At 46.1% G+C, this 19,028-nt stretch overlaps 1 protein-coding gene across 3 annotated transcripts in view; it reads right to left on the reverse strand.

The window, feature by feature from the left end:
* TLL2 (tolloid like 2) overlaps positions 1–19,028 on the reverse strand; it is a 97,258-nt gene that overhangs the window by 36,934 nt on the left and 41,296 nt on the right. For 2 of the 3 annotated variants that reach the window (XM_065672865.1, XM_065672866.1), the window contains 4 exons: positions 7,339–7,416; positions 3,348–3,518; positions 858–975; positions 266–444 (listed from right to left, as the gene is read on the reverse strand). In XM_065672865.1, coding sequence (XP_065528937.1) covers positions 266–444; positions 858–975; positions 3,348–3,518; positions 7,339–7,416 — 546 coding nt within the window. Of the gene's footprint in view, positions 1–265; positions 445–857; positions 976–3,347; positions 3,519–4,645; positions 4,719–7,338; positions 7,417–19,028 lie in introns of those variants that run through there. The other variant, XM_065672867.1, reaches the window with a different exon arrangement.

Raw genomic sequence — 19,028 nt, forward strand, 5'->3', positions numbered from 1 at the left:
ATAACTTAAAAGCAAACAAGCAAAAACCCTCTTCCACCTCTGGTAGCCTAGAATGAAAGGGATATACTCCTACGTTCCAACAATTCCAGCTGGACATCCAAAACCTCTATTCACCCAACCATTTTGACCTTACTCTCGGCAAGGACTAGCTATGTTTTTTCTTCTCCATCCCAGCTCATAGACCACAAGGGTTTTCCAGAAGTCCAGCAAGAAATGTTTCCACTCACCCAAAAGCCAGGTGGAATAACCTAAAGCGCTATTTTACCTTGCTGTATGTTCTCTCTGATAATCGTGACATGCTGGTCCCTGTCAGGCCGTGTGTGCTCATGCCAGAAACCCACCACATGACCCAGCTCATGAGCCACAATACCAAACTTGTCACAGTTCTTTCCAATGGATATAGCCTGAGGGCCCCCTCCTCGGCGACCCACGTATGAGCAACATCTGGAAAAGAAAACCCACAAATTCGTGAGCAGATCAGTAAATTGAGGAAGTCTGAGCTGTAAAAACAAAGGATGGCACCTGGCAGGGTCCAGGACAGGCCAGTTGCATATACTATATGTACCTACATGTGTGTGTATGTATAAAGAAAATATTTAAGTGTATACCAGTAAAAAATGCATATATACAATTAAGTGTTAACCCAGGGAAAAAAATTCAGCAAGGCTTAGCACCTTCTTCTGAGCAAATACTAAACTATCCTGGAAATCCATACTGTAAGTGACAGATGCATCTCTGACAGATTCCCTCAGGTAGCCATTGGTCTATTCTGACCAGAGCTGGACTTACAAAGCCATTTGTCAACGAAAGGGATGTTTGCAACACGCATAGCTGCAGGTAATATGTGTGTCACTTACCCACATGTTCTGTATGTGAACACAATGAAACTCTCTTCATCAGTTCTCTCCACAAATGTCACACAAGTGTGCTTCTCCCAGTGCCTCATTGCTTGCTTAAAGATAGCTCTTTGGGTTCCTGAAAAGGAAAACCAAGAAAAGCAAACAGTGAAGGCCTGGCTTTCTGGAAAATCTCTAGTGGACTTCATCGGGATAGAGGAACAGTCAATCTTTCCAACAATCAATCTTACACCTGTAAACATCTCTAGATATCTGGGACCTACTTCCAACTACAGCACTAATTTACTGTATCATCCTTTCCTCTCCTTGTGCTTGATGGATTTATTGCTCTAATTAAAGAGGTAGCAAACTTGGTGAAGCACATTGATATTTCTGCACTGAGAAATGTCACCTCACTATGTAGAGGTCATTCTGACAGAGCTGCTTGTTGATCTGATCTGTGCACCAGCTGCTTAGTGGTGTGCCGAATTTATTCTCATGGTGCAATGTACCATGACCACATGCATTTTTCAAGACCCAGAAACCTCATAAGTGCTACAGATGCTCCTCAAAACTAAGGCAAAGCTGTCATCAGGCAGTTGATCTTTGAAATTAGAAGCAAGAATTATATAAGAGCTAGAGGCAGTCTCAGGGCAGTATAAGAAGGTGTAGAGATACACTGCTCTATGCTTGAACTGAGGGAAAGCTCACCTGTGAAGCAGGGTATTATGTCTGTTTCACACTTGCAAGAAGACAGGAAACAGAACGTCCCCTCCCCAGAGAATGGGCCATCTCCAGCAGTCACTCAGTAGCATCCAGAACAGCCATTCAGAGAGCTGGGCAGCGATGCCCCAGGGGTACACAGCCTCAGGCGGCTTTCCCACAGTATTGTCTTTCCAGCAGAACCTCTGGTACACACAGGGCTGCAGAGCAAGCTGCCACTCTCAAGAGAGACGAGAGAGTGGAGAAAGGCCAGAAGTACATCAGAAAGCCACAAGGAATAGAGAGATGCACTCTGGGGTGGGATTCAGCTGAGGCAAAACACCAAACTGAACATGAGAGAACTGTTCTAAGGCAAGAGCTGCTTCTTACAGAGTCTCCCAAATGGAAGGATGGTATTACCTGCTCTGGACTGGTTTGGGCAGTGGGGCACATGTAACACAGAGAACACTCTCTCATCAGATGCTGAGGGATGGGGACAGCTGTTCTCAGATGAGCGTGGGGGGACAGCTGTGGCTAGCAGGCTACTCACAGAATCACAGAATCCCAAGGGTTGGAAGGGACCTCAAAAGATCATCTAGTCCAACTCCCCCGCAAGAGCAGGGTAACCTACAGTACATCACACAGGAACTTGTCCAGGCGGGCCTTGAATATCTCCAGTGTAGGAGACTCCACAACCCCCCTGGGCAACCTGTTCCAGTGCTCTGTCACTCTTACAGTAAAGAAGTTCTTCCTGATGTTAACGTGGAACTTCCTATGCTCCAGTTTACACCCATTGCCCCTTGTCCTATCACTGGATATCACTGAAAAAAGCCTAGCTCCATCATCCTGACACCTACCCTTTACATATTTGTAAACATTGATGAGGTCACCCCTCAGTCTCCTCTTCTCCAAGCTAAAGAGACCCAGCTCCCTCAGCCTCTCCTCATAAGGGAGATGTTCCACTCCCTTAATCATCTTTGTGGCTCAATATCCTGCCAGGTTGCATGAGCCCCTTCCTTTGCAGGAGGAGAACAAACCGTTCCACTGGGGCTTTGCAGACTTCTGGCAGCAGTGTGGGTGCTGGGACAAAGTACATCATGGGGGCCCAAGGCAATAAGGCCTGCTGGATCCTAGTGGGAGATGGTGGAGGCAGCCTGGGGGAGACAGGAAAGAGCTGGCTTCGCTGAGGCACAGAGCATTTGTCATCCATGAGTCAAGAAAACAAATCCTGTGGGGAACCACTGAGCTACGGAGAGGTGGTCTGCTTTGCATGAGGCACAGACAAGTGATAAGCTGTACCCCAAGAGACACTTTAGTTTGGAGAGTGCCCAGGAGATGCTACAAAGATCTCCTCATCCACCACGGGACACAGCGCACTGCTCCTCCCCTTCACACATCTACAGGAGACCCTGAAATTGGTACCCAAAAACCAGCAGGTCAGGAAGCAGAGTGCTCAGAGAAAGTTCTCCAAGTGGGGATTCAGAAAGCAGCCCAGGGTACTTCTGCTCCTGCTCCTCCAACAGCAGGGAGGATCCCTTTCTGGGAACACAGAGGGTGAGCACAACTCACAGATGCTGGTGCCTGAAGCAATCAAGAAAAGTGACCAAGTCACCCAATTGTTTCTTGAACTCCAAGAGAAGAAACATCTCACTTCAGTCTCAAGCCCCCACAGTGCATGATTCCTTGTGCAACCACATACCCACTGTGCCCCAGGAGATTTTTTGTGGGAAAACTCTGCTCCTGAGATCTCCCTCAAATTTTGAGACACTCACCACTGACCAAACAGGGAACAATGTTTTCACTACTGACCAGTGAAATTTCCTCCGATCACATAGGGAATGACTCCCCCTGGCCAGATCCTCTCAGCCCTGGACGTGGTTGCCCTGCGCACTCTGGAAGAGGAGCGTGCATCCATCCCAGACTCATCTTTATATTCTTTCCTCTTCGGCTTCCTTGCAAGCGTTGTGTTCTGCCTGCCCTCTGCAAGACACAGTGGCAACACTGTTTAAATCCTCTTTAGTTCCATGTGCAGCCCTCAGGTAATACCCTGGAGCTTCGGAAAAAGAAAAACAGAAAAAGCAAGATGTTAACCCAAATCAGAAGCCACAGTTATATTTGCCAGTGCTTTGTATGGGACTTAGAGACAGTTAATCTGCATCAACCTGGCCCTTCTTGTCTGGAGTCTTCATATGCACTATGGCATACCTACTCTCCTGGAGAAGCATAAAGGGACACCCCCCCCTCTCCAACAGCAACTTCATACATGGCAACACAGCACTTAAACAAGGGGAACAGGAGGAAGAGGGGTTAAACAAGCCCAGACGCCATTGCGTATTCTCAACCAGCCCTATTCATCCAGATCTGCAGAGAAAGGTTTCTTCCATCAGGGCTAGCTTCACAGCAGCAACAGCTACTCATTCGAGTTGGTCTTGGAGGAAGAAAATAGGGCCCTTAGACTGAAACCTATACTCAAGGCCGAAAAGTATTACATAAAAGTGTTTGTTTTCACATGTTAGACCTTGGGTGGTTTAGAAACATACTGATCAGTCTCTGCTGGAGGAGGGATACTCAGGGTGAAAAACCTGGGACATTCTATACTTGGCACAAATCTCCATCCATGCTGAATCTCTTCATTTTAATGGAAGGAGCAAAAATACAAAAGGGAAAGTAGAACATGTCTCATTTCTTGCTAAAAAGGCAGAAGAGCCCTGCTTGTGTGGTGCTCAGTGCTGGTTGTAAAACCTGCCTCAGGATTCACACAGGCTTCTAGGCAGACCCTGTACCTTAGCCTGCTCCCATGCTGCTGCAGCTCTGCTCAGGTACTGGTTATGCTTTACACATTACACTTGAACGTGGTGTGGGTCTGACCCAGCAGAAAATACCCTCCATTCAGAACTTTCCGGCTGCTTGCCCCCATTTGCTGTGCCATAGGTGACCCAAAATCTCCAAGCAACTGTAGACCAGCTGGGCTTTACTAGCACGTGTAACGACTGCATAGACACCACTTCTTAAATAAGCTGCCTGTATTGCACAGCCAACTCCTCAGCTGGACTTGGGCAGAGGAATAATAGAGTACGAGGGTTGCTACACCCCCAGGTAGTGCTCACCTAAAGGGTCACACCAAGGGGAACTCTGGTCATCTCCAGAGGCAGCACTGGTGGTGGTGGCTCTTCTGTGGTGGTGATCACTCTGAAGCTCCAAGAGGAGAGATCTAAGCTCCAGTTGTGGTCTTGTGATTTGTATGGAAATCAGCAAGATGGGCTACAGCTTTGCTTCCCAAGTCAGGGACATGGGCTGCCAGGTTATGAAAAAGCACAAGCCCTGCTGAGACCTTCCTCCAGTGACTAGATAGCTCCCATTCATCCCTGCAGCGGGAGCACTGGTAAGTAAACCACTACTGTCAAGGCTGAGGGGATCAAAACAATGGGAAGGAAATTAAGGCAGTGCAGGGGGATGGAAGGAATGAACTTCAAACCCTCCTTTCCTGCTTCACCAGGTCCAGCCCTTCCTGCTGAAGGCCTTGCTCTGAGCTGTAGGACAAAGCTGGGAATTTGCCTTTTGTTCCTCTTCCTCCTGAGTGCATCCCTGGCATACCGGATGCACCTAGCATTTCAGAAGCTGCCCTATCCCCAGACCAGCTGCTGGACCTGGAAGACAGATGCTCTGAGACTGGTGGTTCCCTCAATGAAATAAGAACCACACTCCCCTTCTTTTCATACACATATCCCACAGATGTACTGCATCTGCATTACAAGGGCAACAGCTGGAGTAAGGGAGAGGTCTCGAGATAGAAGTAGTCTCGTGGATACCAGTCTCTCAGTCACAGACTGCTGCTTGGGCTGCCCAGAATCTGCATGGTTTTGCACACAGACAGCTCTTGCCAGCAAAGCCAAGTGAGGAGTCATTAGCCCCACACTCTCCTTCACCTGTAGTTCTGCACACAGGACCCTGGGTCCACTCTTCTGCCCCACCAACGCTTCTGTTTCTTGGTAGCCACACACTTTCTTGTGTGAATTCTCTGCACCAGTCCTGCAGCAGCTCTTGACTGCTCCTGATTCCTGCTGAAATTTTCTGCCTTCAACAACTTAGATTTGCAGTGGGTCCTTGGAGAGGCCTGGCACACCCTCCTAGCAGGGACCTGGGGAAAGCAGGCAAGAGATGCCATACCACCAGGGGACAGAAGAAATCTGGACAGCATGCTTGAGGAAGCACTGCTTACAGTCACTGCCAAGTGGCACGCATGAAAAGGGTTTTTCCAGTGAAAAATGAAGCCATGCAGCCTTTCTAATGCTCAGTCTACCTGGACATAACCTCTCTTACTGATTTGTACTATTGCTAAGCCTGGGACAACTGAGATCCTTTCATAAAATCCCCCTTCCCTGCATGATGAGCAGCACTCGGAGGTTTCTGCACACCAGCTGTGGGTGGGAGATTCTTTACACTGCCCACAGCTCAGGCAGTTCTCTGCATCTGCAACATGCCACAGAACAGTCCTTGCTGCTCTCTGAAACTCACTCAGGAGCCTCTTGGACTCATCAGAACAGCAGAGACAGCCCAGCTTTATGCCAACAGCAGCACCAGCTTTGCAAGCAGAAGCACCTTTCTCAAGTGCTCTTGCCCACTGCTTCACTGTCTCAGGCCTGCCACCAGCTCAGGAGACATAAGCAGCTCTGGGCTATGAACACAGCAGCCATGAGTACGAATGTCTCTCTCCTGCACTAACCCACTATACTCTTCTCTGCCTCAGTGTCTCTGTCTACACATGGAAAACAACAGTGCCCCCTGCACACAGTGGGTTGCAAACATCTTGCATAGAACTGGGCAACCCTGAAGGAATGCCTCTTAAGTTCACAGGTCTGGACTGATCCTGTAAGCAACACCTTACCTACTCAAATAAGAAAAACTTGGCCTGGGTGATAGCCCTGCTTCCCCAGGGGAAGAGGAGCTTAAGCTGGTTCAGCTGAAACATCCCTACAGCAGGGAGCAGCCCGCTAGCATTATGCTCTCTGCCTTGGCGTAAAATGTTTTTGCTGTCCTGGTGACAGTTGTAGCTACCTGTATGTGTTGGGTCTGGCTACATTTGAGTTAACTTTGCTCATAGCAGCCCATAACACACTATGTTTTGGACTTGTGGTAAAAAAGTGTTGGTAACACACCAGTGTTCGAGCTATTGCTGAAAACTGCTTGCAAAGCATCAAGGCTTTTTTTTTTTTTTTTTGTTATTCTGCTGAGCCTTGTCCATTCTCCAGGCAAGTAGACATGGGATTAGTAAGAAGCTGGGAGTGAATGCAGCTGTGATAAACTGACCCAGATTGGCTAGATGGATATCACATACTGTGTGTCATCATGATTAGCAATAAAATCTGCTGGGGTTTGGCTCCCAAGACAGCTATTTCTCAGAAACTGCCCGGGCATCAGTCTGCCTGTGGGTAGGGGTGAGCAGTTGCCTTTATATCACTTGGTTTGGGATTTTTTCACCCTCTTTCCTTCACCTATGAAACTGTATCTCAACCAAAGAGTTTTCTCACTTTTGCTTTTCCTGCTCTCTCACCTATCCTGCCAGAGGAGGGGGGTAGTGACCAAGCAGCTGTGTGGGTGCTTGGCTTGGGTCAACACACCACACTCTACAAGGCAAACCCAGCCTTGCAGAGTCCACCAAGAGCAATGAATGCAGATGCCTGGGCAGGGCTGGTCTCCCAGGCACAGAGGCACACAGATGTACACAGGACAAACATGGTTTTACAGGGGATAAAAAAATAAATAAAAAATACCCAAAGGTCTGGGTGGGGTACCACATTACCCTTTTTAACTGCTTTGTTACTACGATCGGTTGCAGTGGCGTTCTCGCTTGCCATAAGAGACTGTTCTCCCAGGCCTCCTGCAAAGGAAAGAAGAGCAGAGACATCTGGTGAGTTGGCTGGCAGAGCTCTGATGTGGGAAGGACAGCAGCTATCAGTGATGCCTTCTGGGGGCTGGCTGGCCTCAGAAACTGGCTGCTTTTCCTATACAAGGTGCAGGGACTAAGAGCACGATAAAGCTGGGCTCTTTTCCTCGATTTGCTCCCAGCCTACAGTGACACTTTGCAACTCGTTATCATCCTGTGCCTTAGGTTGGCCATACACTGAATAGGCAGAAAGTCTCTTCTAGGGAAGGCTAATTCCATGGAGCTTTACTGAGAAAAGGAGCTATACAAGAAGGGTGTTGGCAATAATAAGTACCACTATTATATCTCAAATGAAAACAGGTACATGTAAGGAAAAGAATAATACATATTCAGACAAATAGACTATTATCAACTTTCATACCTCTGGCATGAACTCAGCTTAATCTGAAAATAAAAGTCCCTCTCTGTGATGCTAATTCCCACTGGCTACCAAAGCAGGAAGAACTGCAATGTTAGCTCCCAAGTAACAAGTTGTGCTTCATCGAGGACCAGCTACTTACTGCTCCCTCTTGGAAAAGCACAGGAACTGCTAGGCACAGGGAGGTCCCCAGCTTATCTATGGAGGTGGCTCCTTCCAGCTCAGTCACGGAAACGAAACTGGTCCACTGAGTGCCGCGCTGCCTGCCTTTCCTATTTCCACACAGAAAACCGACTTAATGAAGTTCCCGTGATGCACAAGACACCAACATGCCGGAGGAGGGATTTGACTGCTTAATGTCACAGCTATTTGGTACAGAAACCATAATAGTTCTATGGCAACCCTCTCCTTTTATCCAGACAGAACTGCTGCATCCTCTCCCCACCAGTGTGCTACATCAGAGCACTGCCCACAGCAGGGTGTAGGGACTGCAGAGGGGACTCGACCATGTTAGGCTGTCCAGCACACGCAGAGGTAGGGCAGAGTAGGCTCAGTGCATTCAGAATCCTCCACCATAAGACAAAGACAGTGAGAGATCCTACCTCCTTGTGAAAGTCACATTGCTAGGGAATGGAGATGGAGACCCCTGTCTCTAGGCCATACTAGTCCTTTGACCATTAAGGTACCCCAATACTTGGCAGTAGCCCAAGTACTTGATTTTAGTTTTTCTGATGTATAACATAGAAATTGGATCTTCCATCAATACCAGATCCATTCTGCCACAGAAAAAGATTTAAAATGTCACCCAGCACCAGAAACTGATTTAAAACAATAACTTGTTCACACTTCTGTTTCAAAGGACTTTAGAATAGTTCTGCCCACTGCAATGAAAAATACCAACTGTGCAAATTGACCTGTGCTGCAGGAAGCAAACCGAAATCTGCCTCCACTCAAATTGCTTGTTACCACTACAGTCTGATTTCTATAATACTGTTAATCAAAGCAGTTTTCAGAGCACTGAAAAGCCCCTGAATTACGCATCTTCTGCCTTGATTTTGTAACTATATTTTTCTGTTCACAAAATATTTTCTGTTTCTTCCCGTCAGCTTCCTCTAAAATGCCTGTTTCAAAAACAAGCTCCACCAGTAACAGCTAGCAAAGCAAAAGAAATGCTAAAAAGAACCCAAAACCAAAGTAAAAAAACCCCAAAACCCAAACTCAGAGAGACTAAATATTTCAAAAGGCTGAAAAAGCAGAGGCATTATCATAATATTGGTTTCCCGTGGTATTCTTCAGTTTCTTAAAAATGTCTATGTGAATAAAAAGTTCAGTGCTTAATGCTTTTGTACCGTATCATAAAATCTGCCCAAGGATCTTCTGATTGTCCCACCAAGGGAGGAACCACCAGTCATGCAGCCTTGAGATTTGAATTCTCTGTAGTACCAGCAGCTGCTGAGTGTAGGGAGGGTAGGAGCAATGAAAGATCATCCAGCAGCAACAGAACCTTCAGGACATGAACAGTAGAAGAAAATGCAGTGAAAGGGATAGAAAAATGGTTGGAAAATGTGGAAAGGGGAAGAGATAAGAACAAGGCTCTTCTTTCTATAGCTGTTTGTCTTCTAGGTTTCCTGGGCATTCCATTTTGCAAGGTCCAACTTTGGATCACCAGAGAAGCCAGAAAGTAACCATAGAGACAACCTGGGCAATAAGCCACTGTACAGTCACAGACCCAATATGGAAAACCAACCAGCATCTCTTTGGCAGGAAAGCTCTCCATGGTGACTGCAGTAGAACGGAGAACTCAAAAATCATAGAATCATAGAATAGTTAGGGTTGGAAAGTACCTTAAGACCATCTAGTTCCAACCCCCCTGCCATGGACAGGGGCACCTCCCACTAAGCCATGTCACCCAATGCTCTGTTCAACCTGGCCTTGAACACCGCTAGGGATGGAGCATTCACAGCTCCCCTGGGCAACCCATTCCAGTGCCTCACCACCCTCACAGTGAAGAACTTCTTTCTTATATCTAATCTAAACTTCCCCTGTTTAAGTTTGAACATGTAAATGAGGCCTACATAGTGAGAGCACAACACATGAGACAGCAAAATGTATAACAGATAAATAAAACTGGCCCAAACTACATTCACAGCCTTAAAAAGGTGGTGCTGACCACTGTTGTCCCCCTCCCTCCTTCCCCATCTTGGAATTGGGGATCACCTGTGAGTAGAATGAAGGCTGAATGAGCCGATCTCTGCAGAGGTATTAGGAAGAGCAAGTTTCTACAGTCTTGGTGGCAAGGTAAAGCACAAAAAGCATGGTCAACCACCATATGTAGAAGGGGAGATACTGTATCATGCAACATTGCTGGATGTTGTGTGGACACTTCCAAGAGGGATGTCCCACTTTCAAGACAACTGGACATTTTCCAGCTCCTAAACCAGTCTTGCTCTGTTAGATGTAAAACTATCATTGCGCTCTGGAGCTGGCTTCTTGCAAATCCTTCTCTAGCCCCTTCAAAGGGGAAGAACAGGGGAAAAAAATCATCTCTTTAGAGGATAGTATCAAATTCTACATCTCCAGCATTATACTACTTAGAACATCAGGGATGATGAAAGACTACAACAAAATGAACCAGAGGAAAATGAAATACCCAGACCCTCAGCTGACTATAGATTAAAGTTTCCTTGTCCAAGAGACACACTAAATCAGGGGATTGTCTCCCAGAGGAAGTGCCATAGTTTAACAGAGCTTGGCTGGACAAAAGCCACTAGATGTGTGAACAGGAACAAGCCTGCTTCAACAAGATGGATTGCTCTGAACTCTATCACTCTCTTCCAGCCTCAATGTCCCATCCTAAGATTTCCCTTTGTTTTTTTTTCATGCCCAGTCCTCGTCACTTCCTTAAGCCCAAGCTCAACAAAAGTTCCTCTTCTCAGTTGAATTTTACATCCCCAGGACTTCTCACACCCTTCCTCCCTCCTTCCCCCCCCCAAAGTATGCTATTCTTCACACAATATCCCATTCCATTTAAAGGAAACCTTAATCAGCCATTCACCACCAGAATTATTAAGGCATGTGCTCTTTGCTGAAGCAAAGACGAATTTTGTATTTCTAAATAAATGCAGCTTGCTTCCAGCCACAAACAGATTGCTTCTTAATTGAACTTGGGAGGTAAATTATATGGTGAATTAGGAAAAAAGAACAACTCTGTATTTAGTGAATTGTTCCCTTAAGAGGGAGCTGTATGGGATTGAATTGCAAATGATGGCACCAAACCCTACAGCCAGGCCCCTCTCCTGCACCCAAGCTGCTGACCTCTGTCGTGCTGCAGTGTCATTTGCACAGACTGCTTTTCCAAGCTGTGAGCACATTCTTTCCCAGAGATCAGTGCAAGCCTTGGTTTCTTATGCAAAGGAGATGTTTGAATAAACTAGTGTGACTAATGAAATCTACAACATCTTTGCATATTTTGTCTCATTGTAGCTGATGAAAAGGGAGAGCACTACACAAAGGCCAGATATGGGTGAGCAGATATATCACATATTTTCAAACATCACTAATCTTGCTAGCACAGACAAGGAGCACTCAATACCCTTCCCTCCCACAGGCGTGTTTTTGAATCATACATGAGAATTTTGGGAGATCCTGTTCTGATTCACTTGAGCATTTAGACATTTCTTATCCTTATGACAACTAGGTAAAGCACAAAGATTAAAGTGACTTGACAAATATTTAGTCCTCTTCTCTGCTTCCTTCCACGAGAAAGCTAATGCAGGATCCTAGCAAAACAAAGATAAGTAACTGACATGCCATAATCAATAAATAAGGAATCCAGGAAATACACTTTGCATCTAGAAACAGTTACACAAAGGTTTCAGGCGATGCGCAGCTCCTGTTGCCCTCTTAACATGTTCCTGAAGTTGTACTTCTCTGTTGGACTATTCTGCCACATCCAAGAGCAGCATTACTGTTTCAGAGCATGAAATGCCCGTACATGTGTTTCAGCCTATTACCATTAGAAACACTGAAGAGAATGGAGATTTTCAGTTTGACACAATGCTCCATGGAAAACCAACAGGATAATAAAAAGTCAGGCTTGGTCTACTGCTTACAGTAACCCCTAATGAGATAAGCAAAACAGGGTTGACTTTTCTGTTTTTGAATATATATCCAGCAGTTAATAAGACCTCCAAGATCACTTTCATCCTCAGTACTTCCCACCTGCTGGTGTGCCAGACCAGCCATCATCTTTCTCCAGCCTGGCTGTTCAAGCTTTGTCTGCTTCTCCCACAACCAGGCATGATACAGACTTTGTTAGATCATGCCTCCATGCAGAGAGCTGCACTAGAACTCTTAAGCTCTTTTAACTCCCACATTTTTGTGGTTCGTTCCTAACAATTTTTCCTGCTTTATAGCTACAACCTCAGCAGGACACTTCTGGACTCCCTAACTAGATAACTTAGTTTCTGTGCATGACCTGGCAGGGAATACACAAGAGGTTCCCTGCCCAGGCTGGGAATATTTTATGTTCTACCTACAGCACACTTGTACAACAACTCGTTTTTCTGTTTCCCACAGACCAGCACTGCCAAGGGAGCTTGGATCACTGAAATAAATGTCCAGTAGCTTAAATGCACCATAAATCTGATATAAATCCACCACACTTGCAACCTTGGCTGAAGAACAGGTGCCTTAATTGTTTGCAGGAACTAGAGGGGCAGCCTGAGGTGGTAAGAGTCCAGAGAAGCAGAAAGCAGCGGGCTGCAGCGCTGTTGGGAAGAAAGCAGTTTCTCCTGCTCTTCCAGAAGAGGAAAATGAAAATTTAATTTTGTCAAAAGAAGTCAAAGTTGTTCAACTGGAACCAAAACAACAAACAATTTATGAAGAGAGAGAGAGAGTACACAAAGCATGCCATCAAAACTGTACTGTTGGCAGCTCCCTTGTACCACTAGCACAGAGCAAAAGATGCATAACCTAGTGAAAGAGCAGGGAGCAGACTCCATTCAGTACCAATACTTCCCACAAGACAGAGTGGGACTAGAAGAAGTAGTAATATATTAGACCTGAAAATCTGTCTTCTGCAAGATGCAACTTAGGGTTGAAGGCATTTATTTCTGTGCTATATTCTCCCTTTCTTTCCAAAATCATAGAGTCCCATTAAAATCAAAACATACCACTTTCAGAGCAGTTCCAAGCCAGAACAATTTTTCCTCTCCATACAAATGAAGACTCTCTCCATGTTCACTGCATCCCTGGTTGTCAACACAGGCGAAGAGCTCCATAGCTGGACACAAAAGGTAGCTACCACCACTAAGTTCATCACCTCTATAGAGGACAAAGTAGCGCTGAGGACTTTGCCAGGGTCTCTTATTTTTCTGTTTAGCAGAGATACTGTGACTGTACACATTATCTGGTCTCAGGTGGATCAAACAACAGCAAGACTTTTTCTAGTGCATTTTACCGTGAAGGAAAGGCCATTTCAGAGCTGTGACACAACCCAGGGAGAAAAGCATCATAAAATACATTTTAAAAATTAACAATTTCATCTCCCCTGCCTATGCCTCAAAACACCTCACTTTCATAGTCTCATTCAATACAGAAGCTAGTCACATGCCACAGCTTAAACACTGGATTTCAAACAGAGACTACAAGGAAGCATCAACAAAACCAAGAAATGCAGGTAACATTAAACTGCTCACTGTCGGTCTGACAACTGAACTGTCACTGTTCAGAGCTTCAGTTCCGCTGAACTCTGTCATATCTTGACCAGCAGAGAAGCTTCTAGAAGAACAGGGTAAGTCAAACGTGAAGTTAGCATGCTGCTTTTTAACTTCCTCATTAACCAGTGGTCAAAAAGCTTTTAGCATAGAAAAAACATTTTATTGCACTGGATTTTCTAACCACAGAGAAAGCGATGATTTTATTAAAAGCAAGCTCTGCTGGGAAAACGCATTCAGAATATGGAACAGATGTTTCCCAGAGCTGGTGGAGAGTCTATAGCAAGAACCTTTCATAAACCCCTGGGCCCTGGAGATCTGAGCAAATGATTTGAGATAGATCCTTCAGCATTTCCTGTCAGTGGAATAGCCGAAGTTCCCTCAATTTACTTAAAGAAAAATAAATTAAAGAGGAGAAGAATTCTGAACCCCAAATTCCCTGCTGGAATCTGTTTTTCATATTCAGAGCAAGCTGACTAGCTGCAATAACTCAGGAGAGTGCCGGGGTCCAGAGGCTTGACAAGCAGATGTGTCATCTCCACATCAGCTCTGCAAATGCTTGTGCATAGCAAGGACACTGGCCTCCCAGGGAAGTTCATGAGAAGAGGAAGGTGAACACAGCTAAACAAACGCAGGGCTGCCACAGACATCAGCTGCAAAGCATTTAATGCACCAAGCCCTTTTGCTGGCCAACCATGTTTGGCATGGCACAGCAGGCAGAGCAGAAGCATAGTGTAGGCAGCACCATACCCCAACACCCTGTGTTTTCCCAGGGTGCTCCCTGCCATACTTTAAGTGGCAGCACCACTTTTACTCTGCTATGCATCCTTTTGAAAGAAGGCATTGCAAGAAATAGGACAACCTGGCCCAAGCTCTCCACCAATCTTTCAACTGAGAGTCAATGTTTAAGGGGAGCAATACTATCTGGAGACAAGGGAGGACTGAGAACACTGGAAGAGGCCTTTTCCCACAGGCTGTAACAACCACCTCTGTCCCCTGGGGTGGAAAGACAGACAGATGAGAGAGAAAAGCAAGTAAAAAAAGTTACCTACAACCTGCGTCATGTCACCGATTTCTTCCAGTAAAAAGGAGTCCTGCAAGGCACTGGCTTACAGTGCTTTTACTGCGGAAAGTGAAAATGGAAGGCTGAAGTGAGTATACAGGTACTTTGGCCTGTGCATGTCTCTGCTGTATGGCCAGGTCCCCACACACAGTGTGCAGCAGCACATAAAAGCAGTAACGTATAGCAACAAGTACCCCCCCACAGCCTTTTGCACTTGATTTCTTGTCAACCTGAGATCAAAATATGTTTTTTAACAGGTGTCTGCCTCTCCAGCATACTCCTCTCGATTCACGATAATCCACCTCCTTCCCTGTCTCTCCTTTCAAAGGAGAGACAAACAAATGAACTTGCAGGTGAGAAGGAATCTGTAAGAGTTGGCTTGGGTTCACCCATTACTGTTCTAGCAGGCAGTATAAACCCTCCTGGTCCCCCTCTGCTAACACCCCTTTCCCTCTGACCTACACAGTCTAATTGCTTCAGCCTCAGCCTACCCTGGGCCCTTTTGGGCACAGCCATGCCAGGCTCCCTGCATTGCCTCGCAGCATCCCCATGCCCCATTCCAGCTGTGGGCTCCCAGTCAGATCCCAGGGCTCTCCACAGGTTGGCCAGACCACTCTTCCCACTCGGCTTTCCTAATCCTTTTGTTTTCCCCTACCTTGTTTATACTGGATAGAAAATAACTCAAAATGGAAAACACTACACTGGAAGCTAAATTATGTTTGAATGCAATTAAAACTCCTTCCATAGAGAGTATGTGGTGCCAGCACAGACCTTTTATCCAGCTTGCTTTCTGCCTGGATATTCAGACCCTTACAATCCTGGAGCTTCTTGGAGAGTTTTCGGTGCCACCTTAGCCCCCAGGAGCCTGTACCATCTTTAACAGTCAGTTGAGCAACCTAAGAAGATACAGCCAAGACACCGCATCTGCTTGGTTACCTACCAGCTCCACCACAGCTCACTTAAAGGACACTCCAAATGGACTGCCAACAGCAGAGAAACCAAGGCACGGGCCAGCACCAAGGCAGAAGGACAAGTGGGGCTTGGAAAGCTTTGGGAGCGCAAGCCAAACATGGCCACTGCTGGGAGGCCTTAGGCCACATCCAGCACTAGGGTCCCGGCTCCTTGCTGAAACAGAAGCCCAAATCATATGCAGCCATTAAAGAAGCCATGGGGGAGCAGTGGGGAATAGTGGCAGAGGAGCTTTCCTTGCTGCAGCGAGCTGTCCACTGAGAGCTGCTGGCAGAGAAGCTGCCCCATCCATCCCAGGGACAGCTGCAATTTGGTGGGGGAGTCAGGTCTCAAACCCACTCTCTGCTGCTGACTCCAGGATTCAGCAACACCATCAACTGTAAAAAGAGTGCAAAAATCCCCTCCCCAGCACAGCCTTACGCATTGCACACTATCTTCTCTGCTGTAGGAAGTGGAACAGCAAGGTAATCTGAATATTTCCTTCTGCCTCTGATCTTTGCCCCGCAGAAACTTGTTACCCATTCCCCAGGGCTGTCCAAGTCACCATCTGGCCTCAAAACTACAGCGGTAAACACAGTCCAGCAATTCAGCCTAAACCTAATTTGCTTTCTTTCCCCACTTGACAGCTGAATAAATACTTTGTCCTTGCCGTTTGAAAAGGGGAGCTGCAGCGAAGGGGGTTTTGTCCACTGCAGCTACAAGCACCAGCCTTCTTTCCAAATTAGGCCTAAACAAGTAGCTCAAAGTGAACACATTTATTTCACAAATGTAACCCCTTTCTGTTCGCAATCAAACACGAGCAGTTTACAACTTCTAATTTATTTGTTGTTTGCTATTATCCATCAAGCTATTTTGGCTGCTGATTGTTTCTTGGACCTGCCAGCTATTTCACTGAACAGGGTAACCAACTTCTATTTTGTGGGCACAGCAACATCCCTGCTTGAAAGGAGAGAGCCAGAGGGTCAGGGCATCCAAGCCATCCCTGCAGAGTGACCGTCCTGCCATGACTGCTGTCAGAGCTTGTTAGATCCTACCATTTCTACCTCCAAATTCATTTGCTAAAACACAAGGCAGGCTACACAGTTCAGGCAAATTCAGTTCTTCATTTGAGCAAGTATTCCAAGAAATCAGGTGTTTTCCCAGCTCTGAAACAAATGCATGATTTAGGCAATTCTGCAGTTATTGGCTAAGCACTGTCAAAGTTTACCTTTAGGGTAATGGATTTAACATCCAATGTCATTTCCATATGGATAAACTGATCTCGTCGAGTACATTTGCCCATGTGTTCCCTGCATCACAGCTTATTAATATAAAGCTATTTAATAACCTCCACTTAAACACAAAAGACTATTCAGACTCTTCTGGCACCAGTAAAAGGAACAGCCTCCCAGTGTGTTACACCAGCTGTAGACAAGAGCGAAAGAAAATTTAATTAAGAGTGATCTAGAGCAAGACAGTCACAAACAAAAATCAGGCGGTACAAATGCTCTATATGGGGACTACCACAGCTCCTTAAAGGGTTAATATTGCCATCTACCTCCAACTTCCAGGTGCTTGAGATGTGCCCTAAAGAGAGCTTAGGGGATAGGGAAAGCAGTATGCTGGCAGCCAGTCAGGTGAAGTCAAGCAGGGAGCAGCAGAGATTCAGCATTGTCCGTGCAGCAACACTGTGCCCAAAGCTGCAGCTATGCCCAAAGCTGATGGAGGCACCATGTCAAATAGGAAGGAGCTATAGAAACAGACTGTTTTGAAGCAGCTTCAAACATGGCATCATACATAATTTCTGCAGATGTCTCTGTGGGTACTTAAAGAAAGTTAATTGCTCATTAACAAAATCCAAGCAGATTAATTTCTGATGTGCAGCATTTGACAAGAGTGATACAGTGTTTCTGCCTTCCTGGCTGATTTCTGAAGGAAGCGTATGAATTGGACTCACAGGATAAACACAACCAAAGTTTCCACTCAGAATGAATAAGTGGCAGAGTTTGAAATAGCTGGGGATTTTCCTTACAATGGAGAAAGCTTTACTGCTTGTGTGGATTAATTTGAGCAATATTGCAGAGCTCATAAAATCACTAAAAGAAAAGCTATGTAAGGCTGCATGCAGACTGCACAACGTTTCTGCACAGCAGAAATAAAACCACTTATTTTGACAGGTGGGAAGCCACCATCCAGAAAACTTGATTTCAGGGAACAGTGCGTTTACAAAACAAGCTTTGTGGTGCGTGTGACCAGCTGCCATCAGGAACCTGAACAAGAGGAAAAAGTACATCCTACTCCACGGGAAATGCAGGGCTGTGTCATCCAGGCTGTGTTCTGACAAGGGCCAGGTGGTATCTTCACCTATTGGTTGGGACTCTCTTTACCCTGCAGTGCACAACCTTTATCACAAGCAAAGGTGAAAGAAGAGATAGAATTTACTTGTGGTGAGTGAAGCGTTTCTCTGCTTGTCACAAGCCAAGTTTGGAACACCACAGCCCAGTATATGAAGGAACACTGCAAGCCCCACTGGTCTCAACTGGTTTTTGAGCAATGTATCGTACTGGAAAGACCCTCATCCAAAGAAAATGGGAGCCTGCATACCTTTTGGTGGAACAGGTGGAGTAAAATCTGTAGAACCTCTTGTTGCTGCTCAGGCATATCACAAGCAGTACCTTACTGCCTACAGAGGCAGTGGACAGCCCTCCATTAACATCTGATGTAAACTCAACATTATCTAGCACTCAACGACCACTCTCTCCTGCATCATACTTCAAGGTCACATAGGGACTGTACAAAACTCGGTGAAAGTAGGAACAAAAACAGCACTGAGAAGCAGATATAACAGTAAGACAGCACTTGTCAGCATGAGACAACTCTCCATGGGTATTTCCTAAGGGAGAAATCTGAGGAGGCATGTAAGAAAAAGAAGAAACTCCTTTGGTGAACATAGGAAGGCAAAATTTACCAAACACACCAAACCCTCTCTGGGCAGTGGGCAAGGTGAAACTGCCTTCTGATGGAGGAGAATACAACCCTCTGGACAAGGGGGAAGAGGCTATTGGACAACCCAAGGATGAGCAGGACTCTAAAGCAGAAGAGCTGAATGTGCAACACAGAGGAAATTGGATGAATCCCTTGCACATACAACAGCAGGAGCAAAGAAATAAGCTGCTGCTCTGCATTTCTCTTGTGCCCCCACACTGAACAGCTGGGGGAATTCTGGGGGAAGCAAGCAATGTGGAAAGGGCAAAACAGCCCAGCCAAAAACACAAAGCTGTCCTATGCTGTGCTTTTGAAAGTGTGAGATGCAAAGCCCTCAAGAGCAGAATCTGTGCCTGTGAACTGAGCTGCAGCTCAGTGGATGGACCAGCATATGTGCCTTGCAATAGCCCCACAGGCACTGTCCATTGACACATCAATCCAGTGGCAATCTTAGAACAAGTAGGCATGCCTAACA

The sequence above is a fragment of the Lathamus discolor genome, chromosome 3, assembly GCF_037157495.1.
Source record: "Lathamus discolor isolate bLatDis1 chromosome 3, bLatDis1.hap1, whole genome shotgun sequence".
NCBI classification, from domain to species: Eukaryota; Metazoa; Chordata; class Aves; order Psittaciformes; family Psittacidae; genus Lathamus; species Lathamus discolor.